At 44.6% G+C, this 27,542-nt stretch overlaps 1 protein-coding gene across 1 annotated transcript in view; it reads left to right on the top strand.

Moving 5' to 3' along the window:
* The first annotated feature begins 538 nt into the window (after positions 1–538).
* The window catches only part of KCNB2 (potassium voltage-gated channel subfamily B member 2), an 81,041-nt gene continuing 54,037 nt past the window's right edge, over positions 539–27,542 (top strand). Inside the window, exons 1-2 of the mRNA XM_078767028.1 lie at positions 539–671; positions 5,020–5,684. Of these exons, the coding sequence (XP_078623154.1) occupies positions 539–671; positions 5,020–5,684 (798 nt within the window). The remainder of the gene's footprint in view (positions 672–5,019; positions 5,685–27,542) is intronic.

Consider the following 27,542-nt stretch of genomic DNA (forward strand, 5'->3'; position numbering starts at 1 on the left):
AGCTATCTGGCTGATATTAGGGTAGCGACCCATTCCCACCAAAAACTACGTCAAGCTCTTCTCTTCGAATGTGTCTGGCAAATGAATCGTTTCGGAGATCTAGGAATTCATCTTGCATTGCCTCTGGCATGCTCTCCATGCAAAGGTTGACGGAAAAAGGATTCCTCACAATTTTTGCCTCATTGTCGTCTAAATCAAAAAAATACTTATGAAATTCTAGCTCCAGTGACTGCAGATGCTCAAGAATGTCATTTTTCAGTACGGGATCAAGCTCTTTTCCCATGCTGTCTTTCAATTCAGACATTCTTTCGGACATAGCAATGTTTCCTCTGTTCACTTTCCTGCGCCAGTTTTGGAGCTTGGCAACAAATCATGGGAGATGATCATGGAAAAGAATAATATTAGTCGCTCTTCCTTGGAGCTTGAGGTTCAGCTGGTTCTGCTGCTCGAAAATGTCAGCAAGATAAGCAAGTCGTTTGTTCCACAATTCTTCGTCGTAAAGCTGCAGGAGGTCATGTTTCCCTTGAAGATTCAAGAAATGTTTGACTTCCGCACAAAGTTCAAAGACGCAGTTCAGAACATTCCATTTCGAAAGCCAGCGTACAGCAGTATAGTACAGCAACGTTTCATGTTCCGCGTTCATGTCTTTGCACAGCTCCTTGAACATTCGGGTGTTGAGAGCCCCTGCCTTGATGTAGTTAACAATCTTGATTACGACTTCAAGAACTTTCTTCAATGAGAGAGGGAGTCTTCCAAGCCAGGGCGTAGCGATGAATCATACAGTGGGTTCCTTTCGCTTGTGGTGCCAGCATCTTCACTTTTGCTTGGAATCTGGATTTGGAACCAAGCATGGCAGGAGCACCGCCAGTACAGACACCACATACATTCTCCCACTGAATTCCTCCCGCATCGAAGAACAACTTCATTTTTTCCATGACGTCGTTAGCTTTTGTCGTTGTTTCCAGGGCACTGCAGAATAAGAATTCTTCCTTGATATCTTCTCCCTTGACATAGCGAACGAATGCAAGTAGCTGGGGGCAGGAACTAACATCGGTCGATTCATGAAGTTGAAAAGAAAACAAGCTGAAAGGCGCTGCCTTAATCTCATTGATGATCTGTTGTTTCACATCTTCCAACATGTCACGGATACGACGCTGCACTGTGTTATTCGATAAAGACACCTGTTCAACTTTGCGAGCATCTGCCCTGCCGAGAACCCGTTCGACAATGAGGAGGGTACAAGGCTTGTACCATAAGTGTCTCCCCAATCGAGTGGGGTTTTTTTCTTCTTTGCAATTTCAAGAGAAACTTCATAAGAAGCCTAGACAGTTGCTACATTTTGTTGTTGAAAAGCTCCTCCCTCATCCAACTTCTGTCGCTTTAAATTTCTTTCATGCCGCTTGAAAAATTCGGGATCCTGCTTTGCATGTTTTGCGTGATTCTTCTCGAGGTGCAACTTCAACCTGGATGGCCTCATGGATTCAGTACTCAAAACCTTGTGACACAGCACACATTGTGGTTTCTCTTGGCCAGACACGGTAATGGACGTAAATCCAAGCTTTATGTATTCGTCAAGATACTTTCTTTTTTTTACTCCCAGAAGCCATAACGTCAAATCTGCAATAGGGAAAAAACAAAACGATATCAGTCAAATCAATATTAAAAAAATAAATAAATAAAAATTCAATTTTTAGTATGGTTCAAATTACTCCATGGCCCCCGAGAAATACACCATGGCCCCCAGGTTGGGAACCACGGAACTAGGCGTATACCAGAGGGTATTGCATGGCGCTGCAAAATGCTGTGGTAGCCCTTTTGGTTCAGGGTGCCAGTCACTCTGTGCAAGTCGCCGACTCTGGATCCAGCAAAAGAGCCCCAGACCATCACGCTTCCTCCTCCATGTTTGACAGTTGGTGTCACACACTGAGGAATCATCCTTTCGCCTACTCGACGGCGTACAAAAACCCTGCGTGTTGAACCAAAGATTTCAAATGTTGATTCATCGGTCCATAAGACCTTCTTCCAGTCTTCAGTAGTCCACTGGTGGTGCTTCATGGCCCAGGCAAGCCTCTTTTTCTTATTTCGCCATCTTAGCAATGGCTTTCTTACTGCCACTCGACCTGTCAAACCTGCAGCTCGAAGTCTTCTCTTCACAGTTGAAACTGAGACTTGCTTACTTCTACCAGTGTTAAGCTGTGCTTGAAGCTGTTGTCCTGTGAGCCGCCAATCACGCAAGCTGTTGACTCTCAGAAACTTGTCTTCTGATTCTGTTGTGGCTTTGGGTCTGCCATACCTCTTACTGTCAGAGTTTCCTCCAGTTTCCAAGTGTCTTTTAATGGTGTAGGAAACTGTACTCACCGACACCTTGGCTTTCTTTGCAATTTCTCTAAAGGAAAGACCTACACTTTTAAGGGTTATAATGGTCTGTCTGTCTTCCTGCTTACCTTTGTACCATTTCAGGTTGATCACTGGACTTGAATTGCTTAAATTTCAATAAAAACTGGAAAAATTGAGGTGTTCTAAAACTTTTGACCAGTTGTGTGTGTGTGTGTGTGTGTGTGTGTGTGTGTGTGTGTGTGGTGTGTGTGTGTGTGTGTGTGTGTGTGTGTGTGTGTGTGTGTGTGTGTGTGTGTGTGTGTGTGTGTGTGTGTGTGTGTGTGCACAAATAAAAATAGTAATAAAAAAAAAAAATATATATATATATACACACAAAAAATATATATGTACGTACATACATACATAAACACACACACACACACACATATATAAAGACATCTGTATCAATGCAAAATGGTTGTCCTTGTCATGTAAGAGTGTGCGAATCTACATGGGGAGAGACCGTCGCGATGGTTCACTGAATAGCTGTGTATTTGTCAATCCCGCGTCTCTGCAGCCATTAGCGGGAAGACAAGCCAAGGAAGAGTGTGCACCGAGATGCGCTTATGCTTCTTGACCTCCATCGATCTGTTGATGCAGCACAAACAGGTGGGAGATCATTCGACATGCCAGAGCGACCGTGAGACTTCATTTTTCCCAAAAAAAACAATTGTTTTTTGGTGGAAATATCAATATTAAAAAAGACACAACCATCTAGTACATAGCTGGCTTCCCAGCAGGTTTGGGTCGGGTCCACAAGACCCTGAGGACTCGAGCCTTCCAGGTTGGTGCTGAGTTTTTTTGAATATCTATCCACGTACTGTCTTTCTGACAGGGAAACAATGTGCAGAAGGGGTTTAAATGTGCAGAGAAATCTCTGTGCGGGAGCATGAATCTCCCTGGCAAGTAACCTGCGCAGGGGAGAAATCTGCAGCTATGGGATGGAGTCGCAGGAGTATTACGCAGTTTGAGTTGTGCACGGTTTTGGCTCACGCGCCAATTGGTGCGACGTCCATATAATTCAACAAAGCAAACGTCCATTCGTGGCACCCAGTGCACGGACTATGCCTTGTGCTCGGTGTCGATTTCCCCCCACGAGAGCCAAAGGCCAGAAGCTAGCGTTCAACGGAGTGCATCGAATAACAACTCGTCCCGTTATTTAAACCCCAACAACTTGTCCCGTTATTTAAACCCCAACAACTCGTCCCGTTATTTAAACCTGAACAACTCGTCCCGTTATTTAAACCCTAACAACTCGTCCCGTTATTTAAACCCTAACAAATCGTCCTGTTATTTAAAACATAACAACTCGTCCCGTTATTTAAACCCTAACAACTCGTCCCATTGTTTAAACCCTAATAACTCGTCCCGTTATTTAAACCCTAACAAATCGTCCTGTTATTTAAAACATAACAACTCGTCCCGTTATTTAAACCCTAACAACTCGTCCCATTGTTTAAACCCTAATAACTCGTCCCGTTATTTAAACCCTAACAACTCGTCCCGTTATTTAAACCCGAACAACTCGTCCCGTTATTTAAACCCTAACAAGTCGTCCCGTTATTTAAACCCTAACAACTCATCCCGTTATTTAAACCCTGACAACTCATCCCGTTATTTAAACCCTAACAACTCGTCCCGTTATTTAAACCCGAACAACTCGTCCCGTTATTTAAACCCCAACAACTCGTCCCGTTATTTAAACCCCAACAACTCGTCCCGTTATTTAAACCCTAACAACTCGTCCCGTTATTTAAACCCTAACAACTCGTCCCGTTATTTAAACCCCGACAACTCGTCCCGTTATTTAAACCCTAACAACTCGTCCCGTTATTTAAACCCCGACAACTCGTCCCGTTATTTAAACCCCAACAACTCGTCCCGTTATTTAAACCCCAACAACTCGTCCCGTTATTTAAACCCTAACAACTCGTCCCGTTATTTAAACCCTGACAACTCGTCCCGTTATTTAAACCCCGACAACTCGTCCCGTTATTTAAACCCTAACAACTCGTCCCGTTATTTAAACCCCGACAACTCGTCCCGTTATTTAAACCCCGACAACTCGTCCCGTTATTTAAACCCCAACAACTTGTCCCATTATTTAAACCCCAACAACTCGTCCCGTTATTTAAACCCTAACAACTCGTCCCGTTATTTAAACCCTAACAACTCGTCCCGTTATTTAAACCTTAACAACTCGTCCCGTTATTTAAACCCTAACAACTCGTCCCGTTATTTAAACCCTAACAACTCGTCCCGTTATTTAAACACCTTCTCCCCAAGTGACCGGATGACGCCCCTGCATGCTCTGTAGCCTGTATGGGTCTCATTATATGATCAGCCACTTATACCTGCATTTACTTCATTAACGCGGATCATTGCTCGTGCTTGTGGATTCTCGGATTGTATTCCAGTGGATTTCTCAAGTAAAATCCAGTGTGATTAGTTGAGCTAATAATTTGAATCTGAAAGTATTTTCACCGCACGATTTTCTTGTTTTTTTCCCACCCCCATGATCCTCCAAATCGATGTTCTCCCTGGCTCTCCTGTTTTGTTTGTCAGATATTTATTCTCTTTTGTCACCTGTCATTCTGTTCTTTTCATTTTGGCCACAAGTGATTGTTTGTGCATGTCTTCTAGGTGCTGGGTCGGTGTGGTTGAGCCCATCGGAGGCCTTCGGCAAAGGAGACCCATGTGAGAGAGTAACAATAAAAACAGAAGAGCCCCATAAGGGGGGAAGGAATATGAACAGTCGGGGCTCGCCATCTCCGGCCACGCTTCCCACGGCCTTGGGCCCAGGTAGCCAGCCCCGCCGTAAGCCTGGCTCGTGGCGCGTACGACTCAACGTCGGCGGCGTCACTCACGAGGTCCTATGGCGTACACTGGAGCGTCTACCAAGAACGCGCCTCGGTCGTCTGCGGGGAGCAGACACGCATTCCCACGCCCTTGAACTCTGTGACGACTACGATCTTGAACAGAACGAGTATTTCTTCGACAGGCACCCAGGGGCCTTCGTCTCCATCTTGAATTTCTACCGCACTGGAAAGCTGCACCTGATGGAGGAGATGTGTGCCCTCTCCTTCAGCCAGGAGTTGGACTACTGGGGTGTGGACGAGATCTACCTGGAGTCGTGCTGCCAGGCGCGTTACCATCAAAAGAAAGAGCAGATGAACGAGGAGATGAGACGTGAGGTGGATAGCCAGAGAGAGCAGGAGGCCGAGGATTTCACGGGCATGTGCTGTGCGGATAAACGCAAGAAACTTTGGAACCTCCTGGAAAAGCCGTCGTCCTCTTTGGCAGCCAAGGTGAGGAATAAATAAATGATTGCTTGGTTTTCACGAGATGCGGCTCACATTTAATTAATCGATCAAGTTCACGTCTGTCAACATGTTCAAAGTTTATCCTGGAGGCCTAATATATAGGAGGCCATTGTGTGCATTATGCATAACTGGCTAAATTCAAATCTCTTGCCCTATAATATACAGGCTGGTAGGCTCTAGTAGTGCACCTGTGCTTTAGTAATGTTGTAACCAGCAGATTGAATCGAGAATTGAATCAAAGGTGTGCAATCATTCCATACGTCGAGAGATAACTATCACCTTGATTATCGTTGTTGTTGAATATACAATGAAAGAATATTGTCCAAGGATGCTCCATGGACACTTAGGGTGGTTGTGTAAAGAGTGGGATCTTTTGCTGAACAATGCACCTGCTTTTCTAGAAAAGATAATTAATTGCATGGCAAGTAGTTGAGAGCTTAGAGAATCCATATTGTTAATCATCCCTTGTAATCTTCCAAATTACCTTGTCCAGTGAAGTATAACGGTGTAAAACTAGAGCGACACACTGTAGAGAGCACACCTCCGCCAGGATGAACGGTTTACATTTTGTATCCACTGATAGGCCGGATCTGGATTCGGAGTTGAACCAATATCGAATCGGCTTGTTCTTGGCACCTAACCAACTCGTCCACCAAGTTTAGGCATAATCTGTCCATAATGTTTTGAAATATCATGCTGTGTAGCTTTTGGCTCCATCGCTCAAATTGTGAAGAATCACGTTAAAGAAAAACAAAAAAACATTCTTGGATTCAGATGCGGATCTTCACCAAAATCGAATCGATTCATCCTTGTCACACACCCAACATGCGCACCACGTTTCATGCGAATCTTTCCATGACTTTTTAAAATATCATGCTATGTATAGTTTTTAGCTCAATCACTCAGTGGTGAAGAACCGCCTGGTGTTCGGTTAGCTGTTAGGGTGCCGGCTTGGGATCCTGGGTTCTCGTGTTGGGTTAGCTGTTCGGGTGCCGGATTGGGATCCTGGGTTCTGGTGTTGGGTTAGCTGTTAGGGTGCAGGCTTGGGATCCTGGGTTCTGGTGTTGGGTTAGCTGTTAGGGTGCAGGCTTGGGATCCTGGGTTCTGGTGTTGGGTTAGCGGTTCGGGTGCCGGATTGGGATCCTGGGTTCTGGTGTTGAGTTAGCGGTTTGGGTGCCGGATTGGGATCCTGGGTTCTGGTGTTGGGTTAGCGGTTCGGGTGCCGGATTGGGATCCTGGGTTCTGGTGTTGGGTTAGCAGTTCGGGTGCCGGATTGGGATCCTAGGATCCTGGGTTCGAATCCCGGTCGATCGCTGATTTAAAAACCAGGGGGATTGACTCAGCCTGTCATCCTTCCGAGGTCTGCAAATTGAGTACCAGTTCACTGGTCGCAAGAGGCGTCCAACAGGGTTGGCGGCAGGAAGGCATCCGGCCATAAAACATTGCTTCAAAAAGGAGACCATGGTGCCCGAAAAAGGCCAACCCCTGCTCTGCAAGGAAAAATGGCCTCTAAAGGTGGTTCTTCTCAGTGGTGAAGAACCATTTCAGATATGAGAAAAAAATCTCGGATCCGGATCCAGATCTTCACCGAAATCGAATCGATTCGTCCTTGTCACACACCCAACCTGTCCATGTTTCGAATCCGAATCCGTCCATAACTTTTTTTTTTTTTAGATATCCAGCTCACAAACAAATAAACAGTGGTGAAAAACATAACCACGGACCACCTTCGGTGGTCGAGGTAACAAATCTACTGGACCATAAACGTATTTGGCTGCCTTAACTTCAGTGAAATGTGATACAAAGATTTATTTTCCGACAAATTCTTTCACCGCACATAATCGAACCAACTCCTCAGTGGAATTCAAGTTCGATTGAGCATTGGTTTTCACAGAGGTGACTTGGTTGGGGTGTTTAGTGAATGCCGTGTCGAGGCATTTTTGGGTTAAAGTGGTCTTTTGGGTTTTGGCTTTGTCCGCCAGTGAAGCATAGGTCGGTTCTTCACAAACTCAAAAGCTTACAGTAGATAGTTTTGGCCTGTTTTGCTTGGCCCCAGATGACTTTCCACTATAAATAGGCCTCGGCTTAAGCTTTGACTTGCATGTGATATATGGCATAGGGTTTTCTCATATGTAATGGGGAAATGTCGGATGGTACGGACAATCTTTATCGCCCGTATAATATATTCTGGATATTTCTCCGACAGTTAGACTGTCCTTGTACATGTATGGCATGTTTGTCTGCTTCACGTGTAACGTTGGTTTTCATGTCGATTCATAGAATATGCTTTTTGTTTGTTTTCCTGATGACATGCTTTGAATGCCAGTGTGTGCATCTGCATTTACCTGTTGGAATAAGATGATCTCAGTTTTGCTCGAAATATGAGTACCTCATTCTCTTATTGTCCCCCGTCGCACCGCGGAACGAAAGGGGGACTATGGTTTTCCCCTCTGTGCGTCCGTGCGTGCGTGCATAAGCGAAGGACCGAATTCTAATTTGGTATGTGGGTGCAACCCACGTCAAAATCCAAGATGGCCACCGCCATGTATGTCTGACGCCATGTATGTCTGAAACTTGTGAGCGGAATATCTTGAAAAATAAACGAAGTACCAACTGATAGTCTGGTGTGTGGGTATATCTCGGCATAAGGAAGAACGCTGTTGAAAATTGGGTCGCCACGTCAAAATCCAAGATGGCCGCCACCATATATATGTCTGAACCTTGTGAGCGAAATATCTTGAAAAACAAGCATTCTGAGTATTTCACTGCAATACATGTCCCCTACCAAAGTTCAAAGTGCCATAACTTTGTCAAAAATGATCGAATATGCAAATTTATGCACGGTTGATGCTGGTTTTCAAACTTGATCTGAGGTATGCTGAGACACGTGTGTGTCACGCCTCGCCTCGTTGATAAGCCTGCAAGGTCGCTCCGTGGAGCATCCTGCACGTATTGCACTGTGTGAATTATATAATTACCAACTCACGGTCTGAGGTACTAGCGATTCAAGAGATATCCATTTTTTTATGGCACATTGGAGAAGCCAATGCGAGGTTTCTTCTTCCTCAGCTTGTCACAACTCTGTCAAATGCGATCGAGTTTTAAAAAGTCAGAATTTGAGCAAATCTGTTTTATTCCTTTGTTAATATACCTCAGCTATTGACAAATCTTAAATTAGAATTTTATTTGAGGTTAAAATGACGTGACGTTGGTCGTGTCCAACGATGCTTTCAGTCTGTACATGTGATAAATAATTAAATCTGCACTCTTGACGCCTCTTCTTCTTCACGCAATAACAACTTCTAGCTTCCAGACCGTACATCCAATCATCTTGAAATTTTGCACAATTGTTACTCTTCATGACTTCAACTATAGTATGAAGTTTCACGTCGATCAATAAAGTGATTCAAGAGATATCCATTTTTAAAATATTTTCGTTTAATTAACGATATCTGCCAAACCACGTGAGCTATCGCAAATTCCAAAATGGCATTTTAGTAGACTGACATGCGGAACAGATCTGTGAAGTTTCCCCTCGATTGGATCAGAAATGAGGGAGGGGCTCGGTTTTAAAGGTTCATGCTTAAAAACGTCATAACTCTGAAACCATGTGACGCATGACGTCATGCTCGCTGACTTCTTTGTTCGTCATGCGTATGCGATTCTGCCTGCAAAGTTTGGCCTCAATCTGTTCAGCCGTTGCAGAGAAAAAGGGGTTTTCGTGTTTTCACGGAAAACAATATGGCGCCCGAACCACGTGACCTGTGACGTCATAATTACCATTAAAATATTCTACAGACCGAGTCCATCATCTATCTATAATTCCATTAATCTCTGTGTGTATGTGTGTATGTGTGTATGTGTGTATGTGTGTTTGTATGTTTGTCTGTGACCGCTGTTTCTCGACAACCACGGGTCCGATATACTTTAAACTTGCCAGGTATATTGCTGGGGACCCGAGGATGTGCCTTTTCAAGGTTTGAAATTAATCGGACAAGTACTTACCGAGCTATGGCGATTTAGCCGTTCGCCGTTCGCCGTTCGCTTTGGCGTTGCGAATGGACCAAACCATTGCATGTAAATAGAGGGGGGGGGGGTTCTGTGGTCGTTGCGAATGGACCAAACCATTCATGTAAATAGAGGGGGGGGGGGTTCTGTGGTCGTTACTGCCACGTGGTTTCAAAGTTTTTTTTTTGTTGTTGTTGTTTGCACGCATGTTTTTTTGCACCCACGTACGGGCACGCCCTAGGATGTTTACACACACACACCCCTACACAAATTTTTTTTTTTTTTTTTTTTTTGGCAAGGAACGGGCACCCACGTACGGGCACGTCCTAGCTTATATATAGTACGGGCATGCCCTAGTCTATCTATAATTCCAGTAATCTGTGTGTGTCTCTGTCTGTCTGTCTGTATGTCTGTATGTATGTATGTATGCGACCGCTGTTTCTCGACAACTACCGGTCCGATATACTTGAAACTTGCCAGGTATATTGCTGGGGACCCGAGGATGTGCCTTTTCAAGGTTTGAAATTAATCGGACAAGTGGTTCCCAAGGTATGGTCACCGTACTCGCAAGCCGTTCGCTTTGGCTTTGCGAATGGACCAAACCATTTCATGTAAATAGAGGGGGGGGTTCTGTGGTCGTTGCGAATGGACCAAACCATTTCATGTAAATAGAGGGGGGGGTTCTGTGGTCGTTACTGCCACGTGGTTTCAAAGTTTTTTTTTGTTGTTGTTTGCACGCATGTTTTTTTGCACGCACGTACGGGCAAGCACGTACGGGCGTGCCCGTACGTGCGGGCACGCCCTAGTATGGTGAAAATTTGATCTCAATCGGTCCTATTATTGCAGAGAAAATCTTTTTTAAAGGAAATTAAAACTTAAAATGGCACTGAGTTAAGGATCATCAGAATTATCAGAATTCCCAAAGTTCAAAGTGCCATAACTTTGTCAAAAATGATCGAAACGTCGTGAAGTTCGAACTTGATCTGTAACTTATCATGAGGAAACGATGTGCCAAGTTTGAAATCATTAGCATTAAGCGTTTAGAAAAAAAGTCCGGAAAACTGTTCTTTGCGTGACGGACTGACGGACTGACGGACTGACGGACTGACGGACTGACGGACTGAGGGACGGAGGGACGGAGGGACGGACTGACGGATGGATTGACGGACTGACGGACTGACTGACGGACTGACTGACTGACGGACTGACACTGACGGACTGACTGACTGACTGACTGACGGACTGACGGACTGACGGACGGAGGGACGGGAGTGCAAACCTATAGTCCCCTCCGGTGTACACCGGTAGGGGACTAATAAGCGAAGTATCAACTTATAATTTGGTGTGTGGGTGTATCTAGGCATAAGGAAGAACGCTATTGAAAATTGGTTCGCCACGTCATAATCCAAGATGGCCGCCTTGCGTCTTCCACTTTGTCAACTCACATCACTTCACCGACGGGGGACCTAGGCGTAACGCTTGTTTGGCTTGAACGTCACCATTTATTTCACAATCTGAAACTCTATCAACTATTGCCGCTGCTAAATCTGATTCCTGCAACAACTGCCATTAAATCACAGTAACATGGGCTGTTGAGCATTTCTATAAACGACTCTTGAAAGTCCAAGGCATCAAATTATAATAATGCATCTATCTACTATATAAAACAGTGTTGGTTTGTGTGTTTGTCCAGATGTCTGTCCACCTTAATAAGGTAGGTTTTAAAGGCCAATCTTCCAACACGAATGTGTGTTCACGAAAGTCTATTTTTAAGGATAAAACAAACTCGGAAAAACATTTTTCATAAGAGTAAGTGTCTCTTCTTTGGGAATTGTAGACGGTGGCTTGCAAAACGAGCCTCAAGGGCGGTGTACAGAAATATTTTTTTTAGTAAATAACAATAAATACAAGGTGCAGGGAGGTGAAATTCACTGCACATGATGTGCAGCATGCGCAAAATAAAATGAGTGTTCATTTAAGTCCTTAGGATGTCTAATAAATAAAGATGTAAACGCACCTGACACTAGGTCGAGGCTTCAGACTTTGGCACGCTCACAAGGCAGCACTGTTGAATAAACTCTTCCAACGCGTCATTTTTGACGTGCCTTTTACCAGCATGTATTTTTAATTTTGTACACATTTGTTCTTATCACATACAGTGCCTATAGAAAGTCTACACCCCCTTTCAAAAATTTATCCTTTTGTTGCCTTATCGCCTGGAATGAAATTGCATCAAATCAGACTTTCCCACCTTTATTTTCACATCTTAAGCACAACTTCCAAGTGAAAAACAAATTCGCCAAATTTCAGAAAATTTATTACAAATACAAAACTAGTATATTTTGTTGGATAGGTGTCGACCCCCCCCCCCCCCCCCCCCGAATTATTACTTTGTGGAAGCACCTTTTACAGCAATTACAGCCACGAGGCTGTTGGGAGAGGTCTCTGCCAACTTTGCACACTTTGATTGGGCAATACTTGCCCATTCTTCTGTACAAAACTGTTCAAGCTCAGTCAAGTTGCGTGGGGAGCGATGATGGACAGCAATCCTCAAGTCATGCCACATATTTTCGATTGGATTTAGGTCGGGGCTCAGACTGGGCCACTCAATGAAATTTAGCTTTATGTTCCTCAGCCACTCCATTGTTGCTTTGGCTTTGTGCTGCGGGTCGTTGTCATGCTGAAAGGTGAACTTCCGTCCCAATTTCAGCTTTCTTGCAGAGGGCAGCAGGTTTTCCTCTGGGATTTTTCTTTATTTTGCTCCATCCATTTTCCCTTCTATCCTGACAAGTGCCCCAGTCCCTGCTGATGAGAGACATCCCCATAACATGATGCTGCCACCACCATGCTTCACAGTAGGGATTGTGTTCTTTGGGTGATGTGCTGTGTTGGGTTTGTGCCTAGTCTACTTGCCAAGCCTATAGAGCCCTCTTGTGAACCCGGAAATGTTGAGTACCCCAACGTTTTAAGTTAGAAATGTACAGTATGGGTCCCCAGCACTTAGAAACTGCCGGATGCTAACTTACATATGTTGGGCAATTAGCAAAATTAGCATTAATAGCATTAACCCTATCAAACATAGGCCTGGGACACTGAAATTTCTGTTTCGCTCTATTGCTCCGTTTGAATGCTTCGTGTGAGCAAACTATTTGAAGGATCTGTATGAAATTTGGACATAATACACTTAGACAGATATGCTTTCCGTGAGTGTTCTTATAAAAATTTCCTGCGATCAAAATTTCATGTGAAAAAAGGGATGTAAAAGCCGTGGATTTTTTTTCACCTAACATTTTTTTTGCGCGGTTAGTGCCCCTACTCTCATGTTGAGCTACAGTTTCAATGTTAGTGTTTATTTGAACAGATCGTAACCTGGCACGTTCAACGCACTAAGCCCCATCTCGCTAGCTGCTATAGTTTTTGAGATATTGAGTATTTAGATTAATTTTTAGTCCGGCTATGGGTGGATTGTTTCATCACCCCTACCCGAATAGCTCACAGGTTCTGGCGAGCAGAAAGAGAGGGTGATTGGATGCTGCAACAACACTGCCTTGAAGAGATGCTGCCCTATTTCTTTGCTGCCGGTCATCACCACTACGCAAGATGGATCACATGGCATCTGTGCGACATGCAGTACCTTCCTGCTACTGCCAAGGATGACCTTTATGCTGGAAGCCATGTGTGCCGCCACTCTGATGGTGCAGCTGCAGTGAGTGGAGACATGTTTGGGGAGCAGACATGCATCAAGCAAGGGAAGGGAGTAGGAGGCATGAAGGGCATCTCCACCAACCCTGAGCAGGTCGCCGTGTGGATCCAATCTTTCGGCATCTGCTCCTATCTCTCCAAGTCATTGGATGAGATTTACGACGATGCTGAAGCACCGGATAAGACAATGAAGCCCAACAGACACAAAGAAGAGGGTAAATGACGGCGGGAATTGGACGCGGAGGACCGGGCTAAAATCCTGAGAGTGCTACAGGAAAACTCCCATCCACTCACCATAGAGACCCTCCACCATATCATAAATGGCCAGGTGGCAGATGAAAAGGTGAATGTGCAAGATGCATTGAAGATCGGACAGGACATGAGCACGCTGTTCTCTTCATCACTTCCTGAGAGATTTCATGCGCCCATCTCAAATAAGGTGGTGACAATGACATTCACCAAAAAAAGAGTGAAGGTCAATGCGAAGATCATATGTGACCTTGAGGCATTGTTTGCTCGGCTGCTGGTGGTGGGGAGCAAGAGAAGAATGGAGCTCTCTGCCCTCTTTGACTACGAGCTCGGCCCGGTCCCTGCATCCATCATCGATGAGTATGGATGCCTCAGGAAGGGTAACAAGTCTGTGATCGTCCAGCGTCTTGGAATCCTTGTCCCCAATCCCCACCCACCACATGTTGTACTCGTTGATGCATCGCAGCTCAGCTACCACGTGGTGTGGCCATCATCAGGCACTGTGGCTGACCTCGCAGCCAGCATGGGGCGCCGGCTTAATCGCTACATCACCGAAACATTTGTCATCTTTGATCGGTATGAGCAAGTCTCTGCCAAAGACCACGAGAGGCAGAGAAGAGCTGGGGAGAGCTCAACAGAGTACCGACTCTCACTGACAACCCCTCTACCTAGCCGCGACAAAGTGATGAAGAACAAGACAAACAAACGGAGACTGGGTGAGCTCCTGTGCACACACAGCATAGGAGATCACATCAAGATGGTCAGCAAAGCAGACAGTATTGTCACTCATGACGAGGCTGACGTCTCCCTCATCTCATACATGTTGGATGCAGCCAGTCGCGGAGCTGAAACTGTCCGCATTCTCAGCGACGACACTGATGTTTTTGTACTCATGGTCTATTGGTGCTGGAATGTGGGTATCACATGTAACCTGCAGATGGAGAGATGGGATGGGACTATTCTCAACATCAATTCGACAGTAGAGAATCTCGGTGAGCAGTGTCGCTCCATCCTGGCTGTGCATGCTCTCTCCGGATGTGACACCACCTCCTATCCCGCGGGGAAAGGGAAGGTGTCCGCACTCAAGGCCATGAGAGTAGTACCTGGTGACCTGCTTCACTTCATCGGAGAGGAGGGAGCTACTGATTTACAGATTACAGAGGCAGTGAGTGGTTTCTTCCTGGCTCTGTACAACGAGAGGGAGTCGGCATCTCTGAACGTCGCCAGATATGACATCTACCGAAAGTGCAAAACCCCCCCAGCACTGAAGACACTGCCTCCTACAGAGCGCAACGCTCTCCTCCATGGACGGCGTGCCCATCTACAGGTGCTGCTTTGGAAAGCAGCAGACTGCCCTGACCCACCAGCTGTGGACATAACAGAGTTTGGATGGAATAAGAAGGAAGGTGAGAAGGGAGAGGAAGTCATCATGCCCATCCTGGATGCAAGCCACGTTGCTCCTCCTGCCGTGTTGGAAATGATCAGCTGTAGCTGCAAAGCTGGGTTAAAGCCCTGTTTAACAGCAAAGTGCAGCTGCGTAGCTGTAGGCCTGGCCTGTACCAGCTACTGCTTCTGCAAAAGCTCTGATAGTACATGTTGCAACACACTCGCAGCAAGAAGAGCAATATGACAAGAATGTAGAGTCAGGAGAAGAAGATGAAGACGATGAGGATGGGTTTTATGATGAGGATATGCTTTATAACAGTGCAGAGTAGTAGAAGTGCAAGACGCTCTTTCTTGATGGAAGTTTTATGTTGTGTAACTAGTGCACATATTTTTCAGCTCTGATAATTTTGGGTATACTTGTGTTTTAATTTTGAGGATATTATTTACCCATAGTCATATTATTCTAGTTTGGTATGGTACTTGCCTTTGTTACCTCTAATACCTGTGAATAAAAGTGGAGCAATAGAGCGAAACAGAAATTTCAGTGTCCCAGGCCTATGTTTGATAGGGTTAATGCTATTAATGCTAATTTTGCTAATTGCCCAACATATGCAAGTTAGCATCCGGCAGTTTCTAAGTGCTGGGGACCCATACTGTACATTTCTAACTTAAAACTTTGGGGTACTCAACATTTCCGGGTTCACATTGCTGGCAAGTAGACTATAAAGTAACATTTTGCAGTTCTGTCTTGCCAAAAAGTTCCATCTTGGTTTCGTCAGACCACAAAACCTTTTGCCACATGGCTTCAAAATATCCGGAGTGTTTTTTGCATTCCTCAAATGGGACTCAAGGTTTGGCTTTTTTTGAAAAATGACTTCCTTTTTTGCCACCGTATCGTATAGGCCAGACTTGCGGAGTGCTCGGGATATTGTTGTCACTGTACACAGTGACCAGTCTTTGCCATAAAAGCCTGCAGGTCTGTCAAAGTTGCCATTGGCCTCTTGGTGGCCCCTCTGATCAGTCTCCTCCTTGCTTGGTCATCCAGTTTGGAGGGACGGCCTGATCTAGGCAGGATCTTGGTGGTACCATATGCCTTCCACTTCATACTCTCCTCTTCAACTAAAGTATCAAACAAACCCGGCCGTTGTCAGACTATCGGTCTTGTTTTTATGGTACTTCCTTGCTTGATGCTCGGCATTTAAAAGGATAGGGCACAGACAGACATCGTTGGGAAGGCAATGGCAAACCTCCCAGTATAACCTTTGCCTATAACCTCCTTTGGCAACACGGACGCTTTTTAAGGAGTCTGGTCGATCAAAATAAAATTGCTGACCCCATCCCTCGCTGATTCTGGCTTCAGCTCAAAGACGATGAGCCCTGGCTTTTGGTCCCTGTTTTTGCGCGACCCCCCCCCCCCCCCCCCCCCCCTACATGGGAAAAATGGGAACGCAGGAGCCTCTTAAATTCTGATGAATGGGGCATGGTTCATGGCGCTTCCCCCAGACTTGAAAACGCAGCCAGCATGAGGCAGCAAATCAATTAGGAAGCCGCTGAAAATTTAATACAATTAATTAATTAATTTTTTAATTTAATTTAATTTATTTTTAATTATTTTTAATATTTAATTATTAAATATTTAATATTTTAATTAAATTTAAATTTAAATTTTATTTTTTCTTTATTTATTATTTAATTTATTAAATTATTTAATTTATTATTTAATTAAATTTTTAATTTAATTAAATTAAATTATTTAATTAATTTATTAAATTTAATTATTTAAATTTAAATTAATATTTAATAAATAAAATATTTTAATTATTAAATATTTTTAATACAAATTTTTTTCTTTTAATTAAATTTAAAAAAATTAAAATTTTAATACAATTTAAAAAATTAATACATTTGCTCCATCCAATCGAAAATTTGTGAGATGTTAATTAATTTTTCAGCGGCTTCCTAATTGATTTGCTGCCTCATGCAGGGTGCGTTTTCAAGTCTGGGGGAAGCACCCTGAACCATGCCCCATTCATCAGAATTTAAGAGGCTCCTGCGTTCCCATTTTTCCCACGCTGAGACTTGGCCGTGCCTCATAAGTGCCACTCAAATGGAAATAGGATTATGGGAAGAGTGCTTCTCCAAGCCTGAAACCGTGAGTGTCCAGGTGACGTGCCAACGACAACAGACATTTGGAGTAAACGATGATGTATGCCGTCAGCTTGAGGTTAAACAATGCCTCGTCTTATTTATGTATTAACATAATAAAATTGTGGCTTTCAAAAAGAGTAGGCCGTTGTCTGTCCGAGAAGCCACTCAACATGTTCCTTCTCGTGAGACTGTTTGGGCAGCACTTGATCTCCTGTTGAAGGGAACGGCTTTGCTGATTGGATCGGAACGCTCATCTTGTTAGATAACCTTAAAGATGAGATCTGAAGAATCCCTTCCGCTTGCACGAGACGTTGACACAAGGTTTCGATACCATCTATGTTGGTGTCATCCTCGCATCTCCACTTCCATCCGATTAGTTTATGGTGCGACGGGTTCATTGATCCATTGTGATTACCTGATTTGATGGCCACCTGGATCATTAGATGGGCTCCGTTTATCACTTTAGTCTTGACCTTTTAGGCCCAGAACCTTTCCAAACAAGTGTATTGGCAAACTCATTTGGCCAAACATATTCCAATGCCTGTTGGTCAGACGTTTGCATACACGGTATGTCCGTCTGTCCGTGATAGGTTTTCGTTACCGCATAACTTAAGAACGGCTGAAGGGATCTTAGTCAAACTTGGTACAGGTATGTATAATGAAGTAAAGATTAACTGCTTCGATTCTGGGGTCAGGAGGTCAAATGTCAGAGGTCATGTTAAGTAAACATTATGTTTCCGTGCCAACTCGTGAACCAGTGATGGGATTTTGAACAAACTTTGTATAAGTAAATATGATGCAAAGATGAACTGATTAGATAATGGGGTCACGAGGTCAAAGGTTAGAGGTCCCATTAAGTTGAAATTCTGTTGATCTTCTAACTTGTGAACCAGTGATGGGATTTTGAACAAAGTTGGTATAAGTATATATGATGCAAAGATGAACTGATTATATTTTGGCATCAAAGGTGAGGAGTGCGGTGATTTTGTGATTTTTGGTGAGGTCAGAGGTCATGTCAAGTAAAAATGTGATACTTGAGAACAGCTTGAACCACCTTTAGAGGCCATTTTTCCCCGCAGAGCAGGGGTTGGCCTTTTTCGGGCACCTTGGTCCCCGTTTTGAAGCAATGTTTTATGGCCGGATGCCCTTCCTGCCACCAACCCGGTTGGTCACCTCTTGCGACACACAGGGAATTACCAGTGAACTGGTACTCAATTATGCCGACCTCGGAAGGATGACAGGCTGAGTCAACCCCCCTGGTGTTAATTTAGCGATCGACCGGGATTCGAACCCAGGATCCTCGGATCCCAAGCCGGCACCCTAACCGCTAAGCCAACACCAGGCCTACTTGAGAACAGCTTAATGGATTTAAATCAAACTTTGTACAATACCTGGTGTTTGGCTAGCGGCTAGGGTGCCAGCTTAGGATCCCAGGATCCTGGGTTCGAATCCCGGTCGATCGCTGAATTAACGCCAAGGGGGTTGACTCAGCCTGTTCATCCTTCCGAGGTCGGCAAATTGAGTATCAGTTCACTGGTAATTCCCTGTTTGTCGTAAAAGGCAACAAAAAGGGTTGGCGGCAGGAAGGGCATCCGGCCGTAAAACATTGCTTCAAAAAGGGGACCAACAACAACAACCACGGTGCCTGAAAAAGGCCAACCCTCGCTTTGCGGGGAAAAATGGCCTCCAAAGGTGGTTTTTTTGTACAATACAAGTATGTATATTGATGTAATAATGGGGGAGGAGGCATATCGTCGAAGAGTATCATTTTAGTTATATATATTGTTGCGGTTTTGAGTTTTGATAACAGTCAGTATAATAAAGGTTAAATTTCCCCCTCATAGTTGGTCACACAAGCAACATGTAGCCTCGCGATAGTGTAGTTATCTCTTAGTATTTGTGAGCTTAGCCCTTTTCCTATGTTAGTTCTGCGTTGAGTAGAGTAAGGAGAATAGGCCCTACTTCTACTGACTATCCCGCCTCCCTAGCCTCATGCCTCTTTGTGCTGACTTTGGTTCATTTTGGGCGAATTAACACGAGGCAGGCCTAGGAGGGTCGGGGCGGGGCCGAATGAGGGCGGCAGAGGAGCTGACGGTAAGCGCGAGCCGCCAATCAGGGCTCGGAGGGTGTTGCAGCAACGCTGCGTCACAGGGCGTGGTTGGAAGGTTCGAGAGGGTTCGAGAAGGTTCGGGGCATATCTATATAAGCGTTGCGCAAAGCCCCCCAGAGGACTCGTTGACTCGCAGTTGAGTGAGAGCGTCAGAGGACTGAGCAGCAGGAGAACTGAGCACCAACGGTTGAGAGTTGAGTTCCAGCAGCGCGGTGAGCCAAAGAGGACTTTGAGAGCTACGGGACTGGAGAAAGACGCGCATTGAACCAGGATACATGCTAATATAAAGTGATGCGCCATTGAGCTTGAAGCCGAGCCGCGTACAGTGCATCGAGTTACGCGAGTGATAACGGATGTGTAACCGCCAGCCGCACTGAGACACGTATTTTCCTTCTTACCTCATCGGCTGCCTTTTGTTCGGGAGACGTGCTACGAGGACCCTTCCACCGCCTGCTTGCCATCTTCGCGGGACATGCTTGGACCATGGAGAGCCGGACTGGGCCGTTCCTGGACGACCACGTCGACGCATTTGGCCGGAACATCAACCTGCCTGCAATCCCCTGTGTGAGTGTGACGGGCCCGAGTCGGGGCAGTAAGATAAGACTGACTAAGTGCTGCTCTGTGTCTCTGCGTCCACCGATCATTGTATATACGTGTGGGAGTAATAATTAAACCTTTGTTCTTCCCTTTCCATTCGATCGTCCTCGTGATTTCCTCATTGACTAAGCGTGGTACGAATAAAACCGCTCGAATCGGGTTCCACTACTAAGACTGCACGGACCACGTGGTACTCGATCCGCTCGGTGTTCCCAAATCACACGTGGCTCGTGCGAGGCCTGCTTCCCCGCTTCCGTGGCGGCGCAGGGATTTAGGTACGAGTGAGACTTTGTCCCGAAACCCTACCTTGCATTTGTTTTTGTCCTAAAGTCTCTCGGTTGTCCTAAAGAGGCGTTTCAAGTCTCTCGGTTCCGCCAAGCCCAGAAAGAACAAGGGGATTAATCCACCCTTGGTAAGGGGAAGCAGGGTGGTGGAGAACCGTAACTATATATATATATATATATATATATATATATATATATATATATATATATATATATATATATATATATATATATATATATATATATATATATATATATTGTTACAGACACGACTTTGATGTTAGGGTGGGCCGAGCGGAATGGCCGCCGTGTCCGCACAAGTTACCCGATTATACTCGAACGTTGCCGAGTCGCGCTACGCTAGATCAATGAAGGAAAAGGACACAACGGCTGGGTTAAAATGACACGACACCAAGGGTTCAGTTCTCAAGACCTCCGGAGGAGGTTATATTAGGGCGGAAGGTCAGATTACAACGACAAGAGGGACAGCATAGGAAGACAGGCACTTAGACACACTCTTATAATAGCCCCGACAGACGACAGATAAACAGGACAAAAACTGACTCACACGGGGATTGATGGCAAGGAAAGCGGGCAGTCGATGGCTCAAGGTGCACCGTTCTCGGAGGGGGTGCACCGTTCTCGGAGGTACTGCAATACCGGGTCGATGCGTGGAGCTCGCTCAGCGCTTGGAGGTGGTGACTTGTCTTCTTCAGTCGGGGGCGCATCTCACGTCACGTCCGGTAAGTGGCCGCGTATATCCGGCGGGGAGTGACACGCCCTCGGCTCGTTAGCTCCGCCCCAGATGGAATCGGCCCGTTGCTTCTCATTGGGTGCGTGCGGGGGGGTTACCGGCTCCGCCCTTGACGAGGGGCTGACAAGGAGCCCCTTCGTGGTAACCCCGTCGGAGCGCATGGTCAATGGCGGCTAACCGAGCCGGTGTGAGGACGCACACTCCCCCGCGCCGTGCCGTTGTTGTAGTTGTTGTAGTTGTTGTTGTAGTTGTTGTTGTAGTTGTTGTTGTAGTTGTTGTTTGGGGAAGAAGATGGGAGGAGGTATGGGAAGGTCCTAAACTCACTAATGGTGCCATATAATCACATTCTGGTGCAACGAAGAGTCAGAATTAATGGAAACGAGTCCTTAACTGACATAGACTAAGAATAACTAGCAAGATGTCCTATAGTTGTCTACGTGAGATGCGGTGAACCTGGGCACGACATTTAATGGGGGAAAAAGGGGTAGGTCGGTTCTACAGAGTGTTATTTACAGGCAATGGGACTAGGGAATGGGGGATTGGGGATAGTTGGGGAGTATTGGGGAAATAGGGGAGTATTTACAAGCGGATATTGAGGCCAAATGCCATATCCGCAACAATATATTTATATATATATATATAATATATTCGTATAATTTTTTATTTAAGGTCATCTAGCATGACGTGACTATGTGGGCTGGCAGGATGGCCTAGAGGTATGCCCACTCGTTTCTAAGATGTCTACCCTGGGTTTGAATCCCGACCCAGCTATATACTGTCATCCTGGTGTTTGGCAGGCAAGGTGATTCATCATTGTGTGTGCGCCATTCCTCGGATGGACATTAAACTGGTCTTCCGAAATCAGTTGGTGGAAGTTAATTAAATACCCCACGGTGTCCTTTGCGAAGAATGGGCAAGCTGTCGCCTGCACCATGACCAAATTATAAATTTCTGCCCCAAGTACTGCTGGGAAGGCAATGGAAAACCATCCAATGGAACAAACCATCCAAGCATGAGTATACACATTTTGAGAGAATTAACAATGTAATGGATTCGCAATTGATTGAATACACAGATTGGAAGAGTCTCTTGAGTTTGTATTGAACTTTGACCTGATGCTTTAAGACAAACAACCATATCCTGAACATCACACTTGCATAGAACCAATTGTCTCACAATGATATATTTAAGCCGTTTAAGTGATCTTGGAACTGGAAAGCATCTTCTCACGATTTGTTCTCCATATTTCCAAGGATAATGGGCCGAATTCATCTCATGTAAATGATCCAACGGTGCTTGTTATATATCTGGGTCAGTGCTCTTGCCATGGGGCCCGCAAGGCTAACCCCCGCTCTAGCGGGGAAAATGGCCTTAAAACGATCATTCATTCATTCATTCAGTGCTCTTACCATGGAGACCTAATTGTAAAGAAGATGACAAAATGCAACTTTGCAAGAATTCTCAGCCAGAAATAAAGAGCGTTTTACACTTGCAACCAGTTTTAGATAAAAGTGGCAAAGGGATGAGAGCAAAGTCATTGTCCAAAGGATTGCTTGTCCCATCTCGGGACACAAATCTCCAGGTGCACCGATGATAAGGTTATTGAGCAGTTCAACTGAAAGCACTTGGAATATTTTATTGAACCTCTGACAGCTTCCATTTTCAGAACCGTACAAGTTGGAACAAATCCGGTAAATTTTCTCTTTTTTTTTTTAAATAATGATTTTCATTCTAAAATGGAGACAAAAAATTTGGGCTGGCAGGACGGCCTGCATGCACACCGGCCTTTGAGCCGCCTGGGTTTGAATCTCGACCGAGCTGGTGACACTTGGCATCGCTGGACGTTAAATATCCCACGGTGTCTTTTTCCAACAAGTAGGTGAGTTATCACCGGCACCCTATACAAATTACAAATTCCTGCAAAAATTGCCTCGAGTTAAACAAGGCCTGGCCAGCCAAATCATGAAAGACTTGGGCTGAAAACTTTCCCTGATCAACTACGCCATAATTGTGCCAGTAGTAGTAGTAGTAGTAGTAGTAGTAGTAGTAGTAGTAGTAGTAGTAGTAGTAGTAGTAGTAGTACTAGTAGTAGTAGTAGTCGTAGTCGTCGTCTATTTCAAGCTGAGAGATGACATTTAGACCAAACATAAAGGTTCCTTCTACATACAACATTGCAGCAAATATTTTAGGATCTAAACATGAAATAAACGTCTTTTTATGGATCATCACTTTTTACAATGTTTCAAAACATTTTTATGTCTATCGGGGATGCCTCGTCTTGGCGGTTGTACCCCATAACCCTAGTCAGGGGCCAAATATTCTCCACTCTTCCCTGCGGTCTGGATTCGGTGAGAGATCAGATCTGTCTTTCTCTCTGTGTCTTTCTCTCTGTCTCTGTCTCTGTCTCTGTCTCTGTCTGACCCTGGCTTCATGAAGGCAGGGGTACACCACCCGAGTCAGGCGCCAAATATTCTCCACTCTTCCCTGCGGTCTAGATTCGGTGAGAGATCAGATCAGATCTGTCTTTCTCTCTGTGTCTCTCTCTCTGTCTCTGTCTCTGTCTCTGTCTCTGTCTCTGTCTCTGTCTGACCCTGGCTTCATGAAGGCAGGGGTACACCATCTTAGATGTGGGGGAGCTCTGGTTCGCACCTGGGAGATCGATTAGCTCTCTCCATGCCATGGACCTGCTCAAGAGAACTGTCCAGGATTATACAACAACAACAACAACAACAAACGTGTTTGTTGTCATATGATGCTTAATTATTAGGAACAAGCACATTGTAATATGATTACGCATGAGGGGGACCTTTTTCTCCCAATGGTCTCCCGAATGGGCGAGCACATCATTGTTTGCATCACAATTTGCTGATTACCCCGCACACGCACTCTGTTCTATTCACCCTCTCTTTTGCTCAAGGCCATCTGCCAGCATCTTGGAAATCAGCCAACATCACCGCTTTACACAAAAAATGTGCAAAAACAGATCATGGCAACTACAGACCAATCAGCCTGCTCCCAATTATCAGCAAAGTCATGGAATCCATCATTGCTTCGGATATCAAATCCTTCCTCTTCTCCAATGGCTTGATCTCTGATCATCAATTTGGATTCAGACCTGGTCACTCTTCTCTGGACATGCTGCTTCTGCTGTCTCAACAATGGATGGAGGTCCTCAATGCCAAACAGGAAATTGGAGCTGTCTCCCTCGACATATCACGTGCCTTCGATATGTTCTGGCACCCCGCTCTGCTCACCAAACTCTCCTCCTATGGTATCCATGGAAATCTCCACGCATGGCTTGCGGACTTCCTCTCTGGTCGTAGTCAACGTGTAGCCCTGAATGGGTTTCTCTCATCTCCTCCTCCTGTTCTGGCTGGAGTTCCCCAAGGTAGTGTTCTGGGCCCTGTGCTATTTCTGGTCTTCATCAATGATCTCTCTGACTCTCTGGAAAATCCTCTCTATCTCTTTGCTGATGACTCCACTCTCTGCCACTCCATTCCTCATCCCTCAGATCGGCAGTCTGCAGCCTCCTCACTCTCTGCAGACCTGGACAAAATCACAGACTGGGCAAACAAGTGGAACATGTCTTTCAATCCTGACAAATCTCACACTCTCACAATGTCTCTCTGAAAAGACCGACTGGACAACCCAACCATCTACATTCTCAACAATCCTCTCCAATAAATTTTGTCACTAAAGCTTTTGGGTCTCACTATCTGCCATGATCTTTCTTGGGAAAACCACATTTCCAAGCTGGCCTCCAAAGCCAGTCGCCGAATGGGCATCCTCCGTCGTGCGAAGTCCTTCCTTGGTACACCTGAGCTCCTCACCACATACAAGGCTTTCATCCGCAGCTCAATGGAATACTGCTCTCCCCTCTGGACCGGTGCTCCTGCCTCACACCTAGCTCGGCTTCACGCTGTTGAAACCAAAGATTTCAGAATCATTGGAATCTCCTGCGATGAAGCTAACTCCAAGGACCTCTCACTCCCTCACCGCAGGCAGGTTAGTAGTGTAATAATGTTGCTTCTGGGACACCTCCGTTTAACATGGGAAATCCCTATCTAATGTCATTTACCCCCTTGTCTTTTTCAAAAATCATAAACACCTCTATTTCTCCCACCCTCATCTTTATGAAACTTTTGTCTGTAGTACCTATCCTTAATGTTGTTCATTAGACCACTCAAACACTACAAATATTTGTTTTCTCTTATAGACCTATCATCCTTCTTCTACATATCATCTGGCAGATTAATCTTTGACCCATTCACTTCCATATTGCCCCTAAAGGCCTCTATTTCTCTCACCCTGTTCTTTACGAACCTTCTAACCTTTTGACATGCTATCCTTATTCATTAGACCACTTAAACACCTGTGATCCTTCTGACCTTATGAACCTTTTAACCTTTTACTCTTAATATCATCTGGTGAATATAACCCACTCAAACAACGACCCTACAAATATTTGTTTATGCGTGGGAAATAATTTAATTCTCTTGCCACTCTCTTCACCATCTAATATATTAACAAAAAATATGTTTGAGTTTGGTTCTTTATTAAGATATTTTAACTGAGCTAAGATAAAATGGTAAACCTCCCTCAATGTTCTTGTTTGAGCGCCTCCAGTGCCACACACTTTTTGGTAGGCTCTGCCCACTTTTTGTTAAGCTCCGTCCACTTTTTGGTAATCCACGCCCACTTTTTGTTAAGCCACGCCCACCTTTCTACTAAGCCCCGCCCACTTTTTGTTAAGCCACGCCCACTTTTTGCTATGTCCCGCCCCCTTTGCTAAGCTCCGCCCACTTTTGCTAAGTCCCACCCACTTTATAAACTCTTCAGCATTGTATCATTTCCAGGTAAAACATTACATCATTTTCAGGGAATTTCCATCACATCATTTCCAGTTAAGACACGCCCAGGGAATTTCCACAGGAAATGACACACACCCAGCCCTTCTTATAAAAGGCACCGACCACACAGGCTTTTTCAAACACGCTTTCTGCTTCACTTGAGAATGGACTCCTATGCCGAAATGGAATGGGATAACTTTGCTATTCCTTGGAGTCCTACTACCTGTGTAGAACTCAACCTTCAGATTGATGAACTGGACTCGAACCTCTTATCAATGGAGGTAAGTTTGTTTATTTATTTATTTATTTATTTAATTTTTTTTTTTTTTTTTTTTTTTTAGATGAGACTCATGTAAGAGTTAACAAAGTTTATTTTCATATTCATAGAGCTTGATTTATACAAATAAAAATATTGTATTAAATTAATACATTGTTATTTTCTTTCACAGGAAATTGTATCTGAGATACGAAATGAAAATTCTGCTTTTAACACAACTTGGGATGAAGTTATTTTTTTGTTTGAAGACATTTTGAACAACCAAGACCCCCAGAACGAGTTCTACCTTGATGACCCAGCCAAAGAGTTATACCTTGGAGATCCACAAAATCCTGAAAAAGAGTTTTACCATGATGATACTTGTTGTGAGTTATCAAAACAAAACCCACTGAACAAGTTCTACCTTGATGAGCCAGAATACAAGTCATACATTGGAGACCCACAAATTTCTGAAAATTGGGAAAGGGGAGTTCTCCCTGATGGTCCGCAGTTATACTATGTGAGACACATCATAGAAACCCTAAAAAATTGGGCAAGGAGAGTTCTCCCTGATGGTCCGCAGTTATACTATGTGAGACACATCATAGAAACCCTAAAAAATTGGGCAAGGAGAGTTCTCCCTGATGGTCCGCAGTTATACTATGTGAGACACATCATAGAAACCCTAAAAAATTGGGCAAGGAGAGTTCTCCCTGATGGTCCGCAGTTATACTATGTGAGACACATCATAGAAACCCTAAAAAATTGGGAAAGGGGAGTTCTCCCTGATGGTCCGCAGTTATACTATGTGAGACACATCATAGAAACCCTAAAAAATTGGGAAAGGGAAGTTTTCCCTGATGGTCCGCAGTTATACTATGTGAGACTTATCACGGAAACCCCCAATATTTCTGAAAATTGTGGTTCTACCTTGGGGACTTGGAAAGATGGTTATATTTTTGGAGACTCGGAATGGGGGTTTTGTTTTGATGACTCGGAATGTGATACCTATCTTGGAGGCTCAACAGGAATGTGGTTATACCTTGGGAACTTGGAAAGTTGGTTTTATTTTGGAGACTCTACCTGTGGGGTCCATCTTGGAGACTCTTTGGATTCTAAAGCAATGAACAATGTTCTTTGTTTAATGACGCTTGATTTAAGCAATATCAAGAAAGTTCGAGGAAGAAAATGCTGGAAAATTCTTTCTTCCCATTTCTACTTCTTCAAACTTGAAAGCCTTGAAAGACAGAATTGGAAGAAGAGGAAAAAAAAAAAATGAAATACATATTTTAAAAAAAGAATAAAAAAAAGATTATGTTAGGGTTTGGGTGGGATTTTGAATGTGAGGGTTAGGGTTGGGGTTGGGTTAGGGATGGGATTGGGTTAGGGTTGGGATTTTGAATGTGAGGGTTAGGGATGGGTTGGGTTAGGGATGGGGTTGGGTTAGGGATGGGGTTGGGTTAGGGATGGGGTTGGGTTAGGGTTGGGATTTTGAATGT

The sequence above is a fragment of the Myxine glutinosa genome, chromosome 13 (genome assembly GCF_964187855.1).
Source record: "Myxine glutinosa chromosome 13, kmMyxGlut1.1, whole genome shotgun sequence".
Lineage (NCBI taxonomy): Eukaryota > Metazoa > Chordata > Myxini > Myxiniformes > Myxinidae > Myxine > Myxine glutinosa.